General features: G+C 38.9%; 1 protein-coding gene across 1 annotated transcript; it reads right to left on the bottom strand.

Annotated features, from left to right (window-relative positions):
* Positions 1 to 1,561: 1,561 nt before the first annotated feature.
* Positions 1,562 to 24,399, bottom strand: SLC4A1AP (solute carrier family 4 member 1 adaptor protein). Its single transcript, XM_060026903.2, has 14 exons — positions 23,732 to 24,399; positions 23,320 to 23,515; positions 21,736 to 21,858; positions 20,885 to 20,945; positions 20,189 to 20,328; positions 15,535 to 15,695; positions 14,175 to 14,244; positions 13,610 to 13,796; positions 10,164 to 10,275; positions 7,722 to 7,968; positions 5,627 to 5,713; positions 4,882 to 4,949; positions 3,403 to 3,472; positions 1,562 to 2,181 (listed from the first exon to the last, which is right to left on the bottom strand). The coding sequence occupies exons 1-14, from the start codon at positions 24,395 to 24,397 to the stop codon at positions 2,132 to 2,134; spliced, it is 2,238 nt and encodes a 745-aa protein (XP_059882886.1). The 5' UTR covers positions 24,398 to 24,399; the 3' UTR covers positions 1,562 to 2,131.
* Between the last annotated feature and the right edge of the window lie 4 nt (positions 24,400 to 24,403).

Here is a 24,403-nt window from a genome sequence, read left to right on the forward strand (position 1 = left end):
CGACAGATTATATGGCTTGCAAAGCCTCAAATACCTGGCCATTAATAAAAATGGTTTGCTGACTGCTCTAGAGGTTCTCCATTATGGGCCGCACATTAAAATCACCTGGAGTGCTTTTAAAAGGGATCAACTCAGAGATTCTGATTAAATTGATCTGCCATGGGATCCTAGTATTAGAATCAAAAACTTCAAAAATTTCCCTAGGTAATTCTAATATGCAGCTACAGTGGAGAATCACTGATATAATCCAGTCTCCTCTCACAGGTAAGTCGGCCCAGATGTCAGGATATGTCTCCTTTTTGTAATGAATAACAACTACTAACATCTACAAATCCCTGTAAAGCATATCCATCTACATGGTCTCATTTTATCCTAGCACAAATCCAAGGTCCAAAGAGCAAAAAGCGTTACTGTCCCTGCTTCACACATGACAGAATTCAGGCTCAGGGAAAGGTCATGTCCCCAAAGTCTCCTATTTAGTAAAGAGAAGCTAACACTCACGTGCAGGTCTTTTGAAACAAGTCCACTGACCACTGATATTAATTGTACAAGTTACATATTTATATTTTATTTTGGCCAATGGAGTCCTACTTGCTTTCATGCTCTCAAGACACAGGACCATACCTACCCCTCCCACAACATTTAGATATCTGCCTTCCTAAAGCAGACGATGCTCTGTGTAGTCCCTAGGATTCCTCAAGGTCACTGTGAGGGTAGAGTGAGGAGGAGAGGATTGTATGCATGCAGATATGTGTGTGTACATCCAATCCCCATCCATCCCCAACTCAATTCAACCAGAGCAGGCATATTTTTTACCTGTTCAAGTATTAGGGTTCCACATACAATTCTGTTTGAATCAGGAGTTTCACCTTTGAAGACCACTGATCTGGCTCAGACCTCAGTCCGTGGTTTTGATCCAAGGTGGCACAGACACTCTGCTCCCGAATTCCTGTCACTTCTTACATCATCAACAAGTTCTTCCCTGTTGGTCTAAATGAAGTCCAAAATAATAGTTTCTCATAATGCCAATACTGGTATTGTTTTTTGAGAAATCAGACTTATTTTTAGTAGAACAGACATCTGTTAGGGTAACTGAAGTTTCTTGTTACTGCTTCCTGCCCACCTCATGCATCCCATATAATCCATATTGGGAAAGCATCATCCTCATCCACTCCCTCTCGCTGGGCCACAGCCTTTCTCCTGCCTGCTCACTATGTCTGCCTCCAGCATAATCCACTGGTTTTCCACCTTGCTTCCACTCTTAGGCTTTCCTTTCCTGTGGAAGTGAGGCACTGATGATGGGAAGTGGGGGACGGGGTGGGAATAAGACATATTCTTCATTTCTTCATGTTTCCAGGGAGGAAGGAACGTTTATTCCCCTCTCTACAGAGGTGAGAAACCCTACAGTGGGCAGAACACATCCAGCTTTTAATTTTGTGACCTTATCTGCACCTTTCCACAAGAGGAGGAGTGACTAACCTAACTGGTCAGAGTCCAGGATTTTCAAAGAACTGAGTTTTTATCAGCATCAGTGCCTGAGTGCACGAGGTGTGCTGTGGTCCTGAACTGTGTCCTCATAAGTCAGGGTCTGTTCTCAAACCTGGCAGGAGGATTATAGTGCGAGGGAGTAGGAAGCCCCCAGTGTGTAGCTATCTTTTTAGTTCCAAGAATGACATAGACACTCAGGGTTACACCCTGGCATGACCTCATATTTCAACACTTATTTGAGGAGGCAATTACCAGTGAATCCTAAAGCCTAATTGCCAGAAGCACCCTATTGCTCAGTAAAAGCATAGTCCCTAAAGCTTAAGACAGACACTGTAGCCTTAAATAAACATGAGACATCTTCAAGTTCTCATTTAACAGAGTCATGTCTCTCACTTTACTAATTCTCAAAATACACGGTTCCTTTTTACATACATACACAAACACTTTTAAACATAAATAGCAAATTCAAAAGAATCAGATGGGTAGATAAATTTAGGAAGCCAAGAGCACAGAAGAAAAGGCCAGTCACCAGATTTTACAAATGATCATCTGAACTCCTTCTCTGGACATTCAACTTGATATATTATCCTAAATATCCCATGTCACATGGTCCACAAGGTCTTCCTTTAGGATTCGGAAGCAATCAATAGCCATACTTATCATTAAGATGGGTCCTGCCATCTCCACTTTGGCCTAGATCAGAGTAAAAAGCAGACAAAAAGCAAGCATTTTAGTACCTAAATTTCTATCATTAGTATATTAGAAACCCAATCCATAGAAAAAGCAACCTGTGATAAGCATATGGGAAAACAAGCATCTCATATATTGCCTTGAGGGTATAGTAGGAACATAAACTAGTATAATCCCTATAGAATGCAATTTAAGGTCTCTTAAAAATGTTTGTAGCCTCTGATCCAGCATGTTGACGTTTAAGAATTTTTTCCTACAAGTACACCTTTACACTTGCAAAACTACACATATTAGAGGTTACTTATTGCAGACTTGTTTGTAATGGCAAAAGACTGGAAACACAGCAAATATTCATTGAGGAAACTGGTTAAATAAATAAAGGTATATCCATACTATAAAAAAGAACTATGCTACCATTACCAAAAAAAAAGAAAAAAAGAAATCTCTAAGTAGCTATGGAAGGATGTCCATATATTATTAAGTGCAAAACAGTAAGGTATAGAATATGCTTCCATTTGTGTAAAAAAAGTGATGAAATATTATGTATTTTATTGCTTACATAGGCATTTTACATTATATATATAAGTCATAAGAAACTGATATTTGGTTATCTTTAGAAAAAAAGTGAGTAGCTAAAGCACAGCTAGAAGACTTTTTTTTCCCCTCACTTTAGAGAAAATTTAAAATACATGTAAAAGTAAGGAGAAAAATATAATGAACCTCCATGTACCCAGCACCCAGCGTTAACCATGATTGACATGTGGCAAATCCTGCTTTATCTCTTGCCTCTCCTCTATCTTCCCTCATCCTCCACCACTGGACTATTTTAAGGGAAATCCCAGGTATCATTCCATCTGTGAACACTTCTGTACATATTCCTGGAAGACAAGGACTTTTTCTAAAAAACATAACTCAGTATCACTCACACTTTAAAAAAAAATTAACAATAATTTCCTAGTATCATCACATATCTAGCTAGTGTTCAAAATTATCTGACTGGCTTATAATTTTTTTTAATAATTGTTTGTTTGAATAAAGATCCAAACAGAATACACAAATTATATTTGGTTGATATGTCTTTTAGATCCTTTAATCTACCCAGAAGGGAGACTTTTCCACTACATACTCTTGTAATGTTCTTATACTGAACCTTAAATATATATTACCTATTCAGAAACCTAAATAAATAAATATTAGAGGAAAAGAAAAGTAAAAACCATCTACCTTCAGGTGGGACCCACACACAGTAATCTGGATCATCTTCTGGATAGTTGGAGGAAAGTGTCAGTGGAAGCTGCAAAAACAGATAGGTTATTTTATTCAAAAGAATTTTAACTCTAAGAATTATTGTCCCTATCCCCGTGAGCAAACAAAAATTAAGAGAGAACAGCTTCCACTAATGATCTTGACATAAGTAACCAAAAATGGGGGAGCATTCTCTCCCTGAATCTTGATTTTTTCCCACAAAGCCTCAACAAGCTGATTTTCAGCCAGTGACAGTGATGTTTTTTCTACAAGAGGCAGTCAAGACAGGTGTGACTCTAAATGATATAACCTCCACAGAGGACAATTTGACATTTGCCTTTTGACTCAGGTGCAAAAGAGTTAACAAAGCAAGCCTGACTGCTATCCTTTGAAAGGCCTGTTTGAAAGGCTTGTTGGTGGCCATCTGGGAACTTGGATTTCAAGAGGGTTCCCACTACCCTAACTGACAAAGAGTGGCCCACTGGGCCAAAACTGTTCGTAAAAACAATGTGGTTTATGCTGAACACCTGCTTTCCTCCTAGGACAATGGAATTTGGGTAGATGCCAGGCAGGGTATACCTATGTGATCAGTACCCAATATAAATCCTGGGTACTAAGCCTCTAATGAGCTTTCCTGGTTTCACAAGTTGTCACTCTTTGTGAGGGGAATTAAGCACATCCTATGTGACTTCACTGGAGAAGGACCCTTGGAAACTTGTACCTGGTTCCCCGGACTTCACTCCATGTTCCTTTTCCCTTTGCTGGTTTTGCTTACTATTCTTGTGATGTAATAAATCACAACTGTAAGTTCCACCACATGCTAAGTCCTGTGAGGCTTCTTGTGAATTACCTAGCCTAAGGGTGGTCTCAGGGACCTCCCGACACCAATTCCACTTCTGGGAACTTACAGTATCCATACAAATTATATACACATAAGGTTATTCATTATAGCACTGTTATAATAAAAGACTAGAAAGAACCCAAGTGTCCATCGATAGACACCCCCCAAAAAAATGAAGTCGATAGAGTACACCCACACAGTGGGAAGCTCTCAGTGCACTGATAGACAATGATTTCCACCACAGGTTAAAAAAAAAAAAAAAAAAATCACAGTGTAGCATGCAGTATATTACATTCTACCTTTTGTGTAATAAAAAGAGGAAAATAATATATTATTCAAATGTCTTTGTATGGCATATTAGGATATGAAGAAAGATTCACAAATTAATAAAAGAGGTATCTGAGCAATTATAAAGAACAGAGCAGATAGAGACAAGAATAGAGAATCCAAAAATTCAAAAATACAAATAAAAGAGCCCAGATTTCTAGAAGAGAGGGTAGCAGGCAGCTGGGAATTCTGCTAAGATAATCCCTGGATTCACTCTTCTGGACATGGCCCATGGCAAAGGGGTTCATTTTTACTTTCAGAGAAATGAAGATGATGACTAAAGCACTTACTTTGCCTACACCAGGAGCTTTCTTTTTCTTCAATTCATCTCTTCTTTTCTCATATTCATTCTTTGATGCTAATTTATGAAAAAGAAAAAAAATAAAAGAGGCAATAGCTATTTCAGAAAAATAAAATGGAAAAGAAAAATTCCTCCCTAAAGAGCATTATAATTATTGAAAAAAACATCACAATCTAATTCTCAAAAATTCCTTCTACTACTGTAAAGACTATATAGAGAGAACTGTCCCTTCGTTAATAAACTTAGTTTTCAAATCCTAAGCCTAAATTTAATCACACCTTTCGAAAAGGTAAAGGAAAATGGGGCTGACTTTACTATTTTACAATTTAATCATTACAGTTAAAAGCAGTAGAAAACCGGAAAAAAACAGTCCTTTTAATAGCCCATCCTTTCAACCAATTTATTTTAATAATGTTGGCATCACCCCCATGATAGGCACATATTCAACCCTGGGAGATGTAAAATTGTAGAGAGCTTTGCATGGCCAGAGGGAAACATGAAGGCATTAGGTGCTTTGGGGGTCAGGGGGGGAAACCCAGGAGACAGAGGAGGAAAAGAAAGGCAAACAGGATGGCACCAAACATGAACCTCTCATATATTCCAACTCTGTCCACAGCCCTGGCAGCAGCATCTACCCAGTGTCTGCGCCTCTCAGGTCAGCTGCCACCCCCTCCTCTGTGACACCAGTTGGCTGCCTGTGTGTGGAGCAGCAGTGGAGTCTCTGTGCTACTTGCCTGAGGGTTCCTCACACGATGCAGCTGTCTCACTAATCTCTTGGTAACCTTTATTCTGTTCCACTTGGCTGAGTTGAGACATGTTTTCTATAAAATGCAGAACCAAAGCATATCGTATTACTTAATTCGTGGTGGGGAACCAAGAAAACAAATCAAAAGCAAGAAAAGCTAAGTACCTACATAATCATCCAGTTTTACTATCATTAGCTTCAACTAACCTTAATAAGGTTTTCAATAGTAAATGTGTCTCCAGAGGTCTAACAGAGAACCACCAATTTTCCACTTCAAAAACTGGCCAACTCTGAGGTAAAACTTTTTAGCAATACTTACCAAACCCTTAAAAATGTACATATTCCTCGGCCTAGAAATTCTACTTCAAGGAACATATTCGAAGAAAATAATCAGAGATGAGCACCAAAATTTATTATATACAAGTATGTTTATAATAGCAAAAATTAACAAATAACTTACATGTATAATAATGTGGAGTTAAGTAAATTATGGCACATTCACGTAATGGACCACTTTGCCCCTTATTAAAATCACATTTTAAAAGACTATTTTAAGACAGAAAAAAATAGGTTATAAAATAGCATGTACAATACAATCCCAATGTTATTTTATTAATAAATTAATGAATGCCTGGAGTAATCCCTAATTAGCTGCAGATTTACTAATTAATGTATCTTATAAACCAAATTTTTAAATCTGCTATTTTTATTTTATTTATTTTGCGGTACGCGGGCCTCTCACTGCCGTGGCCTCCCCCGTTGCGCAACACAGGCTCCGGACGCGCAGGCTCAGCGGCCATGGCTCACGGGCCCAGCCGCGCCGCGGCACGTGGGATCCTCCCGGACCGGGGCACGAACCCGCGGCCCCTGCATTGGCAGGCGGACTCCCAACCACTGTGCCACCAGGGAAGCCCTAAATCTGCTATTTTTAGACACACATATTTACTTCGGTCCCTTAAACAAAAAAAATACAGTACTTACTGCTCGCCTCCCCACTGACCTGTTTATGTAACACCTTTACAATGGGTGGATCAAAGATTAGACTCTGCAAAAAGGATGCTTTCCTTTTTTGAAAAGGCCAAGCATTGTGCCAATAACAAAGGAAAATGCAAAAACAAAAGATTTCCTTCTCACAGATGAGGAAACAATAACTTTTCTGTGTCTAAAACAGCTGAAGGTGACTCAGGAGAAGGTCTACATACCAGGCCTAGTGTTTTTACATGGACTTGCCTGGTTTGTTTTGGAAGTCCATATGCATACATTCCCATACACGTTTAATGCCAGTGTTTTTTGCTTTTCCTCATGCTCCCTATTTTCTGTGCAGTCTTAATCTTGCTAAGCAGTTTGGCCAACCTGCAGGAAAATAACCCCTGCAGCTGACAAGGGTTAAGAGGATACTAAAAAGATAAACAATAATCTCTGGGCGTGGGAGATTCCCCTTTTCTTCTTTGGACTTTCATGTATGATCCGAAGTTTCTAAAATGAACATATGTGCCTTTTATAATCAGAAGAAAACATATTTAAAAACTAATCAATTCCCTCTTTTATATTTTTCATCAGCCCTTCGTTGAGGTGGGTGAATACAACATGTCAGGTTCTCTGCTAGGTACCACAGACAAAAAGATGAATAAGGCATGATGCTTCCTGAGAAGTACAACCAGTGGGTACAATTATGTTTAGCCTCTGTTTCAGGGACAGGGGAGAAATGAATAGGGGAGGCTTACCCCGAGACCACCTAATCAGGCCCCATCATCCACCCTGTTCCACTGCCCTCCAATCACAGAGTGGCAGCAGCTCAGGACTGTTCCACAGCTGCTGTGGTTTCAGATTCCACAGCTTTCAACTGTCCATAATTCTGGAACACACTGGAAATACTTGCCCTTATTTTACAATGAGGATAAATAATGACTGGCAATCAAAGAAAGATCAGGAAAGTATGTTTCCACAGAGTCAGGTGTATCACACATCACAAAGTGTCACAAAGCCAAAATGCACAGGCAAGAACTGGCTTTGCTTTTTCAAACCTATCCACGATGAATGTATATGCCCACTGAATAGCACAGGAAGGAGAAAGAAGACATTACCATGATTTTTTGTTTCTTTAGAACATGTGAAATCTGTGGGAGGACCTGTTTCCTGCACTGCTCCTTCTGGCTCTATCTCCTGCTGCAGCCTACTGCTCCCCGCCTCCATTTTCTTCTTTTCATGCTCCTCCTTTTCTTTCTCCTCCTGCTCTTCCTCCTCCTCCTCCTCCTCCTCCTCTTCTACTTCAGGCTCATCCTTCATTCTCATTAGAGTTGGAGGGAGTTCTGGACGCTTGGGGGGTAACTTCTATGAGGGAAAAAAACCCATGAACAAGCAGTTCTACAATATGACAGAGACAAATCTTTCCAAGGGGGTTAAGCTAAATGAGCAGAATGTCTAACTTCTCTAGGCGGATCAACCCTGCCGAAGTTTGTTGGAAGGAGGACTTTCACGTGAAATATTATCCATCTATGAATCCTTCTAGGGTCAAAAGAACATGAAGTATGAAACACTTGAAACATCTTGTAGGGAACAAAAACATTTATTCCAGGTATGACTTACTGAGTACCAGCTGTAGGAATTCTGTCCTGTTACCCCTCATGATATTAAATTCATTACAAATCTTTATTCATTAAAAAATCTCCTAGGGAGTAAATCAGACACACATTTCTAAAAAATATATCATTTGTGCAGCTTTTTCATTTTAGATTTAACACAATTTCAAGGAAACAAGATATGTAAATCAGTAAAACAGATCCTGAAGAAAAAGAAATTTCTTGAATAAGGTCAAATATTCTAATCAACACCTTTCAATAAAAGTAATTATTAGAGGGCTTCCCTGGTGGCGCAGTGGTTGAGAATCTGCCTGCTAATGCAGGGGACATGGGTTCGAGCCCTGGTCTGGGAGGATCCCACATGCCGTGGAGCAACGAGGCCCGTGAGCCACAACTACTGAGCCTGCACGTCTGGAGCCTGTGCTCCACAGCAAGAGAGGCCGCGATAGTGAGAGGCCCGCACACTGCGATGAAGAGTGGCCCCCGCTTGCCACAACTAGAGAAAGCCCTCGCACAGAAACGAAGACCCAACACAGCAAAAATAAATGAATAAATTAATAAACTCCTACCCCCAACATCTTAAAAAAAAAAAGTAATTATTAGAAAAAGTTGATCACAGCTTAAAGAATAGGAAGAAGGTACCAAAGTATGTTAGGTATATCATTTTTTAAACATAGGATTTAGCTCAGTAATCCTAAGGAGAGCTTTTTAGTAAAGAGTTTTTCTTCTAACTAAAATACCCTCTCCCCACCTCACAGAAAAGCTTCCATCACAGGTAAACCACATGGTTCTCACTCAGGACACATGGTTGGGACTTCAGACCTCTGCCACCAGAGGACAGTTTACCCTAATTCAAGGTGTTATGGACTGAACTGTGTCCCCCCAAAATTCATGTTGAAGTCCTAACCACCAGTACCTCAAAATGTTACTTATTTGGAGATAAGGTCTTTAAAGAGTTGATTAAGTTAAAACAAGGCTGTTAGGGTGGGGCCCTAATCCAATATGACTGGTGTCCTTCTAAGAAGAAGGAAAGTCACCAGAGTTGCAAGTGCACAGAGGGATGACCATGTTAAGAGGTCATCAAGGCAACAAGAGGGCAGCCATCTGCAAGCCAAGGAAATAGCCCTCAGAGGAAACTAACCCTGCTGGCATGTTAATCATGGACTCCCAGCCTCCAGAACTGTGAGAGAATAGATTGCTTTCGTTTCAGACACCTAATGTGTGGTATTTTGTTATGGCAGCCCTAGCACATTAATACATAAGGTTATGCTCTTTGGGGGTGATGAAAACCTTTTAAAAATTGAATCTATAAATAAGGATGTACAAAGAGCAAAAACATACATCAGTGAAGTATTAGAGGATAGTAGAAAGATCACAACTCAAGAGATATAAGACCTGGATTTGATTGCATCTAGCTACTTAACAATGGTGTGATCTTGAATTTAACCTCTCTGACCCTGCTCCTCAACTGTGGGCGGTAATAATTCCCACACATCATAAGGTGTTGGAAGGATTAAACAAAGTAAGAAAAACCATATGGCAGAACCAGGTGTAGAGATTATGTTACTACCAAGTGTTAGCTGACTCTGAATATTACAACATCTAACCACCAGGAAAAAAAGCAAAAAAACCCAAACAAACCCAGAAACCACAGGAGACCCTTTCTTAAATGCAACATTGATCACAAATTAATAAACTGGTATTCTAATTCACAAATCGGTTACATGCAAATTGATTCACATGAATCGATTCATCAATTCTTGATAAGCCTAGGCTGAAGAGAAAAATCCAAGAACCACGTCCTGGGAAAGATGTGATCATACCAAGCCCACAGCCCCTTTTAACATGACTGTGGGATAAGTCATCTGAGTTTTGAAAAGAAAAGAGATAAATTAGCTCAGGATAACTCAAGAGCTAAAAGTTTTAACACCTTGACCCACAACTTACCCCTATTGTTCCAGTTTTTAATTTGAATTTGCTTCCTCCTTTCATGGCACCAAAGAGAGGCAGTGTAAGCTTTTTAGCTTTGTTTTCTCCATCTGTAGCCTGACTTTCAGTTCTAGGAAGAAAGAATAATTATCTATTCCAGTGAGGCCAAGGTTTTATCTAAAAATACCATGGTTAAAAAAAAAAAAAAAAATACCATGGTAAACAAATTTTTGGCACCACAAAACTTTCCACAAAGTGAACATTTATGCATACACGAATAAGAAAGAGGTATTCAGGCCAGCAAAGTTTGAATGGACAACACTGCTGATTGTCACAGACACAGAGGTATTAAGGGCAAGATAAGGATACTACCTTAGTCTAGCAATTTACAACATGCTACATGACTTCACATTAATAAAACAATGCCTACAGTACACAGGTCACTGGCAAAGGAGAATACACAGGCATGCCCCATCCCCACTAAATGGCAGGAGATGGATCCATGGTGTAAAGCCCTATTTGCCATCAACCTCTGAAGAGGACTCAGTGCTTTACTTACTTACCTGGAGGCCACACTTATCATAACCAAACACCAACAGCTCTGAGCACAGAAGTTTAAAAAAAAAAAAGTATGTGTAAAGGGTGTAGGTGGCAGGATATCCTGTGTAGTGAGTAACAACAAAGACTTAATGAGAGACCCCACAACTGGCGAGCTTGTCAATGTTCTCAGTGGCTGAATATAGTTATAAAAGTTAAGCACATGAGGGTAAAGCTGAGGAAGAGCAAAGAGAAGAGATTGTAGAAATTAGAAAAAAGCAGTGGAAAAAAGAACAAAGCAAAACAAAAAGGATGGCAGTTGAGTTGACAAGACACTCAGAGAGTAGTCAGAGGTGACAATGACAAGATAGCATGAGGAGAAAGAGGGGAGAAAGCCCTATGCTTTCTTCACATTGACTACAGGACAACCCTGCCTTCTGGAATATAAGGACAGCACTGGCCCTCCTGGCTCACAGGGACCCATACAAGAAACTGACTACGCTGCTCAACCCTGAAGCCCCATTTCCACCCCTGCCTTCTTTTACCTAAGTCTTACCCCCTCAGTGGTGCTCTTGAGCCTAGCCTCACCCCACTTCTGTACCAGAGACAGACCCACTGCCTTGCTGAGGCCATCAGAGGAAATCCTGCCTGCCTGGCCTTAAAGACGCTCTGTCAAACATCCCTCACATCCCTTCCCCACAAGCGTCAGGAAGCATGGAAAGGCAAAGGCAAGAGCAACACAGATATTTTTCAGCTCCATTAAATAGCTTGGCTGGCCTGGAGGACATGCAAAGACTCCCAAAGGAGAAGAAAAAGTAGAAGATGGGATCACAATCAAGAGTTGCTTGTGGGTGGAACAGGGGTGGACTTAGGTAGGAAGTTTAGAAGTTCAACCCTCAAGTGAGAAGAGGAGGGAGAAAATACACAGCATCTGAAGGCCAGTATCCAAAGTAAGAAAGGGAGGAGGAACAAGGCAGACACACAGACAGCAGAGGGGAGGCTCTGGAGGAAGCTGATGTATGTTTTCTAGCTCAGAACACCTCTCAGGGCTGACTTAGCAAATTAAAGGATTACACAGTTGGAATTAAAATTCACTGTTAATTTGTCTAACCTGGGCTATGGCTCCTGAGCTTTTACCTTTTCTCCACAAAAACGATGTCACAAATAGTTGCTAAGTATATCAATGATAGTAAAAATTACGACAATGATAATACATATGCCAGCACTTTACTAAGTGCTATTCGGTTAATCTTTGCAACATCATTATTCTAATTTACAGATGAGGAAAGTGAAGATCAAAGAAGTTACATAACTTGCCTTAAAATTCCCAAAGACTAATTGACAGAGCTGAGAATGAAACCCAGGAAGTCTAACTCTAGTGCTAATCTACCTCCTCACTGTAAGGTAACTCAAACATCATTTGCGGCAAATAGACTTCTGTAGACTGATCTATGCATCACTGTATTAAATATCCAAACTACATATAAATCTTTGAACAAACCTGCTAGTAATTTGGGGATACATCTTCTGTGCAGATGACCAAGAGCTCCAGAAATGGTTGGCCATTACATTTTTGTAAACAGAGGTGCCTCTCAATTGATAGATACTCATCTATGCAATGCCCCCAGAATCAAGTTACAGGTTTTGTACACGGGGGTGAGGGGCTGAATAGACGCTACTGACAACCTAAAGCAGCACCGTCCAACAGAACTTTCTGGAATGATGGAAATGTTCTCTGTCTGCGCTGTCCAATACAGTAGCCACTAGCCACATGTGGCTATTGAGCACTTGGAATGTGGCAACTGACTGAAGAACTGAACTTTTAATTTTGTTTAATTTTAATATCGCATGTGACTATTGGGTGCTGTCCTGAACAGCACGGACCTAAAGAAAACAAGAAACCTTCTATATTGAACTACCTTCATAAGTGAGTGAACGTACCTATAGGTAATACCAGTTTTTGAGATGCCCATCTGGATTGTGTTTATTGAGGGCTGCTTACTTCTACAACCACCTACTCAACATTTTCAAAATTTGTTGACACCACAGAGAAGACAATTTTAAAATATTGTCAAGCTGAAAGACTGGATTTCTCTCTCTCTCTCTCTCTCTCTCTCTCACACACACACACACACTCACTCACTCACTCACTCATAAATACTAGCCACATCTGGGAAAAATTATTCTTAAAATCTTGTTTACAAATTACTCAAAAATCTTCTGGATGTCTGCAAATGGATTTGGGTTAATCTCTTCCAATAATTTCCCCTAAATCAAAGTTAACAATAAGATCGACTTCAGGGGATTATGCTTTTACCCCTTCTTAAGGAAGAGATTCCAATTTTAAAAAGTATTTAAATATAGTGAAGAGTTATCAACTGGTTCTTAAGAATGACAGATATAGGCATTAAAATGACTATCTGTACTCATATCTTTTCATCTGTGATTTTAAAATCATAGATAAAAATGGTATTACATTGTAGTATTTGTATTTCTCTTATTATGAGTGAGGTTGAGTTTATATAGTTAAGAGTTATTTGTATTTCTTTTTCAGTGGCCTTTCAGTTGACATCCTTTGCCCATTTGTCTCTGGTGAATAGGTCTTTATATATTAGGGAAATTAACCTTTTGAGCATGTTGCTCTTTAAAGAAGTTTACTCTGCACTAAAAGTATTAAGTAAAAATTTAGAGCCCTCCAATGAAACAGGAATCAATACAGTTTTCCTTAAAAATCCTGTAGTGGTCTAAATTTCACAAATAAACTGGGTTTTTAGTTACTCCATGAAACCACTGCCTTCTGTGCTTTAAAGAGTTTCTTATAGTCTATTTCTAGTCCATAGTGATTACCTAAAAAAATAAAGATATAATTCAAAATGTTATCTTTGTGAACATGCTTATTTAAAATTCCAAGTATAACTAAGACTTACTTTTTTAGTTCTGGGATCTCTGCTGGCTTTACAATTTTTATCAACCCTTTAAGTCTCTGCTGTTCTTTTCTCAGTTCAAAAGTTCTCAGGTGAAGTTTCTTCCGGGACACACCATCTAATGCATTCCCTGATTTCATTTCTGACATGAACGCATCTAAAGAGTCCTGAGATGGTGACTCTGACAGAGCTGTCCAAGAAAGGGATAATACATGTTTAGAAAGATGGCACCAAATTTTAAAATTCAGCCCAAGTTTCCATAGAAAAGTCACTAACTTAAAGCTGGACGGAGGACATTACTGATATTAGGAATGAGGAAACTGGTTATACCTGGGAGATCTTAGAAAGTCACTTTGCCTCAATGGGCTTCATTCCCCTCATCTATTAAATAAAGAGGTTGAACCAAATAATTTATAATGTTCTTTCTAGTTCTAAAATGCTATGCTGCTCCTTAGAAAGGCTCCATATCCTGTAAATCTTACTAACCAAAGTAGCCTTAGTACCTAGCAAAGTGCACTACACACAGTAGGTGCTCAATAAATATTTGTTTAATGAGTCATTACCTTACCTGTGCCGGAGGCTTTCAGTCTCTCAGAAATTTCAGAGAGTTCCTTTTCAGCATCATTTAACTTTGCAACCTGTAACACCCAAATTAACAGGGTTAGCAAATGTTTTTCTTCTTTCGAAATGTGGTAGCTTTCCTTTTCTTCCTCCTCTTATTTTAATTATTGTGACAAGTTTTAAGAGGATTAATTCAGAAGTCCATTTAAATCTGCTCCTCATGGAGTTAACATTTTTCATTTGTTTATTTAAATCTAATTGAATAAATATCTGAATTAAAGAATCAAGAATTAAGCAGAAGGAACGTACAGAACACAGACCTTATTTTACTCAAAAGAAAGAACTCAAGGGACTTCCCTGGTGGTCCAATGGTTAAGAATCGATCTTGCAATGCAGGGGACGCCAGTTCGACCCCTGGTAGGGGAACTAAGATCCCACATGCCTCGGGGCAACTGAGCCTGCAAGCCACAACTAGAGAGCCCACGTGCCACAACTAAGACCCAACGCAGCCAATAAATAAATAAATAAATATTTTTAAAAATAAGAAAGAACTCAAGGCATTTGTTTTCAGTGATGAATCAAAACAATAGATGTTACATAAAGTTTTAAGCTCTGAATACTACTTAATATAGTGAAAATACAGGTCATCTTATGATAATTCCATGGAAGATACACTGTTTAAAACTACAGGCATAGCTCATTTTATGGAGCTTTACTTTACTTGCACCTTGCAGATACTGCATTTTTACAAATTGGAGATTTGTGACAACCCTGCATTGACAGAATGATGGTTAACATTTTTTAGCAATAAAGTATATTGAAAATATACATTGTCTTTTTAGAGATAGTGCTATTGCACACTTAATAGACTATAGCATACCTTTTATATGCACTGGGAAACCAAAAAGTTCGTGTGACTCACTTTATTACAATTTTCATTTTATTGCAGTGGTCTGGAATTGAACCTGCAGTATCTCTAAGGTGTGCCTGTATTACCAAACTACACTCCTCAAAATTCCTTTCACGATTCTTGGCTGCCAAAAGCCTAGAGTCAATTTCACCTCAGAATGTCCCAATTTGGAACTTTTTCGTTTCTTTTTTTGGGGGTAAGATCATATCCAAAGAATGCTCATTAATGGATCACTACCCACCTAGAGATAGATATAGTCTCTAGCAACAAGCCAAACTTTTTTCCAGCTTGGATAAGACTAGTTGTTTGTTACCATCAAATTTACAGATCACAAAAATTATACTTCAGTACTAGATTTCAATGCTACTGCTTTAAAAATTATAAGACAAATTTAAATAATACATTATTTTATTTAAAAAATTAAACTACCACAGCTATTTCTATAAATAAAACTTGCCAATGATTCGAAGGTCTCTGGCTTCTCATCAATCTTCCCAGCCTTCTTCATTCGGTTCAGACGCTTCTTTTCAACCAGGCCAGTCCGATCAAGAAACGTGTCATCATCACTATCATAAAAGTCTTCATCTTCCCAGTTCTTGGCTTTCCTTTTCCGAGATACTAGAGGTAGATAAAATAAATGATAATGAATCAGGTTAAAAAAAAGAAAAAGAAAGAAGGCAAGTAGACAAGCAGCTTAAAATATCACCATCAGTTACTAAAAGAGAGGATTCAACAAGCTGCCAAACTACATATAAAAACAAAGAGCTAAAAAAAAAAAAAAAAAAAGGGCTAAACCTTGAAGACATTACTACAAGTGAAACGAGCCAGACACAAAAGGACACAATATTGCATGATTCCACTTACATGAGGTACATAAAATAGTCAAATTCAGAGAGACAGAAAGTAGAACACTGGTTACCAGGGGTTGGGGGGAGGAAGAATAGGAAGTTACTGTTTAATGGGTACAAGGCTTCAGAATGGGATGATGAAAAAGTTCTGAGATGGACAGTAGTGATGGTTGCACAACATGAATATATTTAATGCCACTGAACTATATACTTAAGAATGCTTAGGAACTTCCCTGGTGGTCCAGTGGTTAAGACTCCATGCTGCCACTGCAGGGGGCATGGGTTCGCTCCCTGGTTAGGGAACTTAGACCCTACACACCGCGTGGTGCGGCCAAAAAATAAATTTAAGAAGAAAAATTTTTTTTAAATGCTTAGAATGGTAAATTTTATGTTATGTATATTTTACCACAATAAAAAAAAAAAGTTAAAACAAAGGGCTAATTTATTTAATGAGCAAAAGCTCTCAAAAACCAATTAGCAAAAAAGAAAAAAGATAAATGAGGAAAGGACCAATAATCCAAAAGAAAATTTTAAAAATAATAAAAACAGTTCACAAAAAATGAAATACAAACGCCCAACAAACATTTGAAAAGATGTTAAACTTTTTTTTAATAATTAAAAAACACAAACTAAAATAATGAGATACCACTTCTTACCTATTAGACTAGAAAAAACATAAAAAGATTAATAATGCCTCATTTGGTAAGGATATGGGGAAATGGACTCTCAAACAGTTGGCTGGAATGCATATTGACACCATCTTTCTGATGGTCAATCTTACAACAGCTGTCAACATTAAAGATGCAATTAATCTAGCAATTCTACTTAAAGGAATTTATCCTATACATATCAATGAAACATTGTAACCATGAAAATCTAGAAAGCCCACCTACAGGGGACTATGGTAGCTATTACTTTTTTTGTCTACCCTATGTCATCTTACTCCCCTTGTTCTGTTAAAAGTACCCCCTTTCCTCTAGAAAATTCCTCCCCCATTCCATCTGGATTAGGGGTAGTCATGTGACCAGAGCCAGATCAATAATCTCTCATAGTTACACTTAGATACAGGGAAAAAGAGGCTCTCTTTCCAATGAGGTTATTAAAGAGAGAAGATATAAATCCGGGGCTGTAAGCATCCCTCTTTTCCGTGTGGGGTAAGAATCTGTCTGCAAAATAAAACCATGCATTCATGAGACAGACTCACTCACAGATACACATGTATAAGTTGTATGTGTCCTGGTGATACTGAGTTCCGGTTCTGTAGCACTAAGTTCTGCTTCCAGAACTTGAGGTCCTGGTTCACGCAGTTCTTCCTTCAGTCCTGTGAGGTACTCTTCCCAGCTTCTGCGGCCAATAGCCTTTCCCCCTAAGCTAGTTTGAATCAGGTTTCTATTATTTGCAACCAAAACAGTCCTTATTAATATAAACCTGATAATTTCAGGTTAAGATGGTACACTGAACACACATATCTAATTTTGTTCTCGTCCCATACTCCACTAAAACTGCAGCAAAGAGATCTTTTTTTTAAAGACACTTATCTACAAAGACGGGGAGAATAGTAGTGGGGACAGTGACACCAAATTTTTGGAAATTAAAAAGCAGACAGGTAAGTGGAAACTAACTTAGCAGAAATAAAAAATGGATCCTAAACCAACAATGGGGAAAGCTGAGAACCAAACTGATTATACTACAGAATCCTCAAAAGGATCTGGAACTGGGGCTGGATAGTAGTGCTAAAATAAAGAGGACTGAGTAAAAGCTGATTGAGAAACAGATCCTTCTCCCTGGCTACTCACCTCCTTCCCACCCCCAGGAAAAACACAGAGTTTAAGACAGAAAGTCTTTGAACTATGGGTTGACTAGTACAATTGAGGACATGGGTACGTACTCTCCTGAAAAGGGCTGAACGTTGAGAACACGCTCAGCCATCTCCACCATGCAGCACTAGGAATGCTGGCAGCCAGTCCTCTCCCTTCATGCAGGAGACTGGAAGAGTACTCTCTAGGGAATCTTGCCAGCAGAAGAAGGAAAATCTAAGGATACTTACATGGAGAGTTCCCCAGCAAAAGGCCCACCCACATCATCGTATAGTGTTCCTCAGACTTAACAAGCCCCACCTATATATTCCAAGCTGCCAACCACACTTTTTGTCCCTATATAAGTATCTACAACCAAGAAATACATGACATCTGAGAAAAACCTCTACCATGCACAATAGATACCAAATAAACAAAAAGAAAAAAACAACCTGGAGAAAACTGATTAGCAGAGAGATGAGACATTAATAATCCACGAACAACAACAGGATATTATGTTTTAAAAATGAATATTCAAAGAACAAAAATGAGCTTTGGAAATTAAAATCTTGATAGCAAAATGAAGATAGAAAGATAAAGTTGTAGAAATATCCCAGAAAGAACAAAAAATACAAATAGAAAAGAGAAGGGAAAAAAAGATAAGAAACTTAGATGATTGGTCCAAGAGATTCAATATCTAAAATAACAAAATTCCAGAGAACAGAGAAAACAGAGGGATGAAATGATGGAATGGCACAATTCCAGAAATGTTCCTAAACTGATTTCCAGATCAAATGGACCCAACAAGTACCCAAGGGAAATGGATGAAAATATACCCACAGAAAGGTACATCATAGTTAAGTTTCAGAGCCTTGAGAACAAAGGGAAACTTACAAACTTCTAGTGAGAGGGGGGGAAAAAAAGATGACATACTAGAGATCAGGAATCTGAATAGTTTAGGACTTTGATAGCAACACTGGATGTCAGGTAAGAGCAATGCCCTCAAAGTTGTGAAGGAAAATTACTTCCAATTCAGAATTCTATTCCCAGCCAAATTATTAACCAAAAGTGAAGCTAGAACAATTATATTTTCAGAGTGGAGGTTTAATAAAGTTGACTTGCTATACATCCTTTCTTAGGAATCCACTAGAGGATGTCCACCAAAACAACAATAGATCAGGAAAAATGGAAGATGTGAACTCCATTGAAGATTATATCTGTGCCCCCTATTGTTGTACCAGCTTTCTATCCTGCCAAAACTACAGAAAGATGTGCTCCACTAAAACAAGGGAATAAACCAAGAAACATGAGAATCTGAGAATCACAAAACAGAAAATCCATCCCTGGAGAATGAGAAAGGAAATCTCAAGGAAGACAGCAAATGAAGTCCCAAATGACTGTTCTGCAGCAGGCCTAGAGAGTGGTCATCCTTAAAAGAATTGAGAAGAGTCTTCTTCAGGAGAAATGTCTCCAAAACAGTCAGAACTGATAAATTTCTTAATGTGATTGACCATATAGAAAGACAACTGAAAGGCTACTGAAAGGTGTGGGAAGAATGAGTACGAGGTACCAAAAAAATCAAACACATGAAACACATACACAATTATTAAATTTAGAAAAACAACAAAAAAATAAAACTGCTCAGTTGTGACTATTTGCATAAATGTAACCCTGTAAATATCAAATACTAATTTAAGTCAATAGATAATGTTTAAATGAATCAAAATATAATAGCATATTCATGTTTTTTAGAAATAAGAATTTTTTTAACATTTATTCTTTTTTTATTGAAGTATAGTTGATTTATAATACTGCATTAGTTTCAGGTGTACAGCACAGTGATTCCATTTTTGTTTTGTCTTGATTTTTTGCAGGTTATATTCCATTACACGTTATTATAAGATACTGGATTAGAAATATGGATATTTTTAAAGGCCAGAAAAAATAATTGAAAGAGTTAAAAGCCATGTAGGGATGAAGATTGGGGAGGGGCAGGACAAAGAACAGGTATATTTAGTTATAAGCCTTTGGTAGTTTTAAATTATATGTAAGTTAATTTGCAATAAAATTAATTTTAGAATAAAAAATAATTATATACCCAGACAGATTTTTAAAAAATAAGGTAAATTTAATGCAATGACATGGGTAATGTCCATGATACATTCTTATGTTAAAATGTCACCAAAGAATACTATAAGTAACATAAATGCATTTGTGTATGCGTGGTTTTTTTTGTTAAAGGATCTACTTCTGAACACACATCTATAGAAAATGTCTGGGAGAATACAAGTAAACAATGGTTACTTTTGGGTATGGAGATAGGGAATTTTTTCTTTTCACTTCATAGAATTCTGTACGATTTACATTTTCCCCCTAAAAAGAGGTTTTGTAACCTTATGTATTAAATTTCCCTTCTTTCTTTCCTTTTTTTTTTTTTTTTTAAAGAAAAGTGTTCCCACGTACTCACCTGCCTCCTGACGCAGCAATCCCAAAGTATCAAGGATTCGACAAGCTTCCAGTGAGCACTGGATCATTGCCTCTTTTTTCTTTCCTGAGTGAATAGCCTCAGCCACTAGCTGTTTTCCAGTTGAATCATCCACAGGTAATCTGCATTGGTTTGGGGGGAATTATAGCATGGCACTAAGCTCCAATTCTCATGAAAAAAATTAATATCTTATGGTAATAGTCATATTTTTTGAGATGGCTTTTTTTTTTTTTTTTTTTTTTTTTTGCGGTACGCGGGCCTCTCACTGCCGTGGCCTCCCCCGTTGCGCAACACAGGCTCCGGACGCACAGGCTCAGCGGCCATGGCTCACAGGCCCAGCCGCTCTGCGGCATGTGGGATCTTCCCAGACCAGGGCACGAACCCCTGCATCGACAGGCGGACTCTCAACCACTGCGCCACCAAGGGAGCCCTGAGATGGCTTTTTAATCTCTCAGTTCATTTTGTTCTATCTTGCCAAGGTTGGACTTCAAATCTTTTCCTTCCACCTTTTACTCATCCCACCCTAACCCCAATGTGTTACTAAACTATCAAGGTCCAAATTCAGGAATAGGCTAAAATTAAGATTAAAGTTGATCTTTGGGTTGTTGTCTGTAACCATAAATTAAACCTGAAATTGACCACTTTCCATAAATGGACGTTAATGAGAAAAGAACATACCTCACCCTGCAAAGCCAAGTGCTATGACCCTGTTCATCAAATTCATATTCTAATTCTTCTCCTGTGGAAGGAAGAAAGACAAAACAATTTTAATAGCATCTGAAAGTTACTAGTTGATACAAAGGGAAAAGACAGCAAAGGCTAAGTAAGAATATAAAGTTCTCATACCACATTGAATACTAAATGTCAAAGCATTTCACTTCCAATTCCTAGAAATTATTATCTGATAATAAAATTAGAATGAGCTTGAGGCAGAGAAAAGCCCAAACTCAAATCAAAACAACTCTCCATACACAGGTTTGTCCCCTAAATAGGAGCTTTCACACTTATAAGTTGTAGACTTAGTGTTAATTTATCATGGTTGCCTAGTTTTTAGAAGCATAAATATTAAGTGCAGAATGCAAGCAGTTTATATATATATTTACACTCATACACACGTGCACACATACACATAGATGTTCTCTCAAAGCATTTCTACTGAAACTATTCTCTGTGGAAACATTCTTTAAATCATACAAAGTGAAAATCTATGTTAAGAATTACAAAAGATCAGGTGAATTAGAAACAAAAAAATGACAAGAAGTTGGGTCAATCTCCCCACCACCCCAGTCCTGGATCTTCTGAGAAGAAGGGGATGAAGTCAGGCAAAAGTACTTCCTTTTTTCCAAGATGTGAAAAAATAACAAAATTCTTACTACTTTCAAAATAAACCTGAAGCAACTGACCACACAGGCAAGAACTGAACAAGGAGGAGAGCAGATAAATTACAGCATTTCTAAGTACCTGAAGATCTGGAAAACCACCCTGTTGTGGATACATTATACTGGCAGTGTCAGAATCTGTTTACATACCTTCTCGGTCAAAAAAACCTTGGAGAGCTTTTTTTGGATCCTTTATATAAAAGGCCTCTCTTTCCTGCTGAAACTCTAAGACAATGGGGTTCTCTTCAGCCTCATCCTCTACAGCATCTTCTCCTACAGGATACGGGAAAGAAAAGACAATCAGACATAAGAGACTATCTGAATGACACCCATTATCCCTTCAGGCTGAATGAAGATACAGTTATCAGTGATGAAAAGAAAGGTGGGGGTGGGGGGGAGGAGGACAACCACAAGACCATCAGTATGAACATCTTCAGGTTTTCTAAATTGTGTGACAAGTTAAAACTTGTTTTCATGGCACCTTATTTTTGTTCTCCATCACTATATGTATTGATATTTTAAAAGCAAAATTACCTACCACATTCTCTATGTAAAAAAAAAAAAAAAAAAAAAATGAAGTTCCTCAGCCCAGCATTCTCACTCTCTCACACCCAGGTCTAATACTTTGTCTTCAGTATAATTTCCCAATACTTATCATATCCACCAACAGACTGGTCTACTTAGTACTCCATTACAATCATCAATCCCTGCCCCAAATACCACCCCAATGCTCAGCTTCTTAAGGGCTTCTTTTCCTTTCCTTCAAGTCCCAGCTCAAAACCCTTCTGTTTATAAACTTATAAACTGTCCCAAAGATCTGTTAATGCTAGCCAACAGAAATATAATGAAAGCCATATATGCAATTTACATTTTCTAGTAGCCACACCAAAAAAGAGAAACAGGTGAAATTATTATCAAGGAATATACATAAAATATTATGAATATTTTACATTCTTTTTTCACACTAAGTCTTTGAAACCCAGTGTGTATTTTACATTTACAGCACATGTCAATTTGGACTAGTCACACTGTAAGTTCCCAATGTGGCTGATGACCACCATATTGGATAGTGCAGGTCTAGGTCCTCAGTGACTGCTCCCTTCTCTGAACCCTTATCCTAGCATACTAATGGTTTCCAGCTTTTGTTTGGCACTTACCACAAGTAATTTCATAAGATTTATCTGTCTTCCCAACAACATAGTAAGGCCATCTTCTAGCTTTTCAAAATCCTAGCTCCTGAATACCCGTCCTCTAAAATGTCTGGTGTTATGGAAAATTCAATTTATTCCTCTGATTAGATATTTTCACATTTCAGGGTATTTACCCAAAGTATGAAAAATTCAAAAGAACTCCTATACTGAATAACATTCTGTTTTATTTGATTGAATGTAGTTTCACCCCCTTTAGCAATAATCAGTACTTAAATAAATTTTAATGGTTAAAAATAATAAACTATACACTGAGGAACTTTTGAACAAAGGAGTGCACTGTAAAACACATTAAAAGAAATCAATAGTACCCATAATTCAATTTTTTAGCATCAGAAAAGTTAATAAATCTGAGTTTGAGTAACCTAATGTGCAAACTGTATTTGTCCTATCAATCTCAAAGAGTCATGAAAGCTGTATGATAAAAAGAAAAACAAAAAACCCCAAACAAAAAAACACCAAAAAACATTTACTAGTAGAAATGAATTTAAAATATTAACCTCTGGCAGCAATTTTGATTCCTTACCCATTCCCCAGGTGCAGCCCATTTCATCATCTTGACTACTAGTATTTCTCTTTCTTTCAGCTGTATCCGTTTCCTCTTCTTCATCTGAGTCTTCTCCCAGCATCTTCTTTTCCAACATCATTTGTTGCTGCTTGCGCAATTCCTTCAATTGCGTTACTGTCAACTCAGATTCTGCCTCTCGGTCTTCCTCTGGTCCCTGATGGATCAAGCAAAAGAATTCTTTTACAGTTGATTGTTAAAGTCACTTTCAGAAATATGGCAATGTGTACAGAGGTCTGGAGATGAGGGGCCAGATTTCTCCACTTTTGTAATCGCTGACTGAGACAATCTCCTAACTTAGTGAAAACTTAACGAGCTCAGGAACGCAGCTGGGTGCACTCCAGAGACTGCAATTCTAGGTTTTTCTACTTACCTGAAAAACAAAGAGCCGGGTGCTGCCTCCAAAGCGAAGAACATGCCCGACGTGGACCCGACAATAGGTGCGGGGGGGGATGCGGGTTTTGTTAAGAAAAGTGCCATGGGTGCTTCCCAAATCGTAGAGGTAGAAGCCAGGCCCGTGGCCGTCGCATTCTGCCTCGGGACCGGACACCCTGTGCTGCAGCACAGCGTGGTAGCGAGACACCGAAGGATGCTCCAGGCACACGTCGCAGCTAGCGAGCCTCCCGAAAAGACAGCAACTCATCCCTTTCAAACTCCGAGTGCCAAGGATGGTGCCGCCCTTCAGTGTTTCTAGGCTGTAGGGGGCCGTGGCGGGGCCGCCCCACGGAGGCTCTCGGTAAGGAGGAGCACGGGCCGGGCCGCCAGGGGAAGGAGCCGCTGTGGAGGGCCGTGGCTGCTCCTCCGCTGGACCCCTAGTCTCTCCGCTGTCCAGCAGGGCTGGCGGGTCTTCAGGCTCCGCGGAATCGGAGTCCGGCAGCGCCGTGGGCCCTTCCTTCTTTATCTCCTCAGGGTTTGAAGGATTGGTGGCCGGGGCTTTGCCCCGCACCGCCGGGAGCAAGGGCAAGCCTGGCTTCTTGAAGTCGCCATTGAGTTCCTGCGAAGCCAGCGGCTCGGACTGAGAGGGACCAGCAGCCATCATCAAGCG

Source organism: Delphinus delphis, chromosome 12 (assembly GCF_949987515.2).
Source record: "Delphinus delphis chromosome 12, mDelDel1.2, whole genome shotgun sequence".
Lineage (NCBI taxonomy): Eukaryota > Metazoa > Chordata > Mammalia > Artiodactyla > Delphinidae > Delphinus > Delphinus delphis.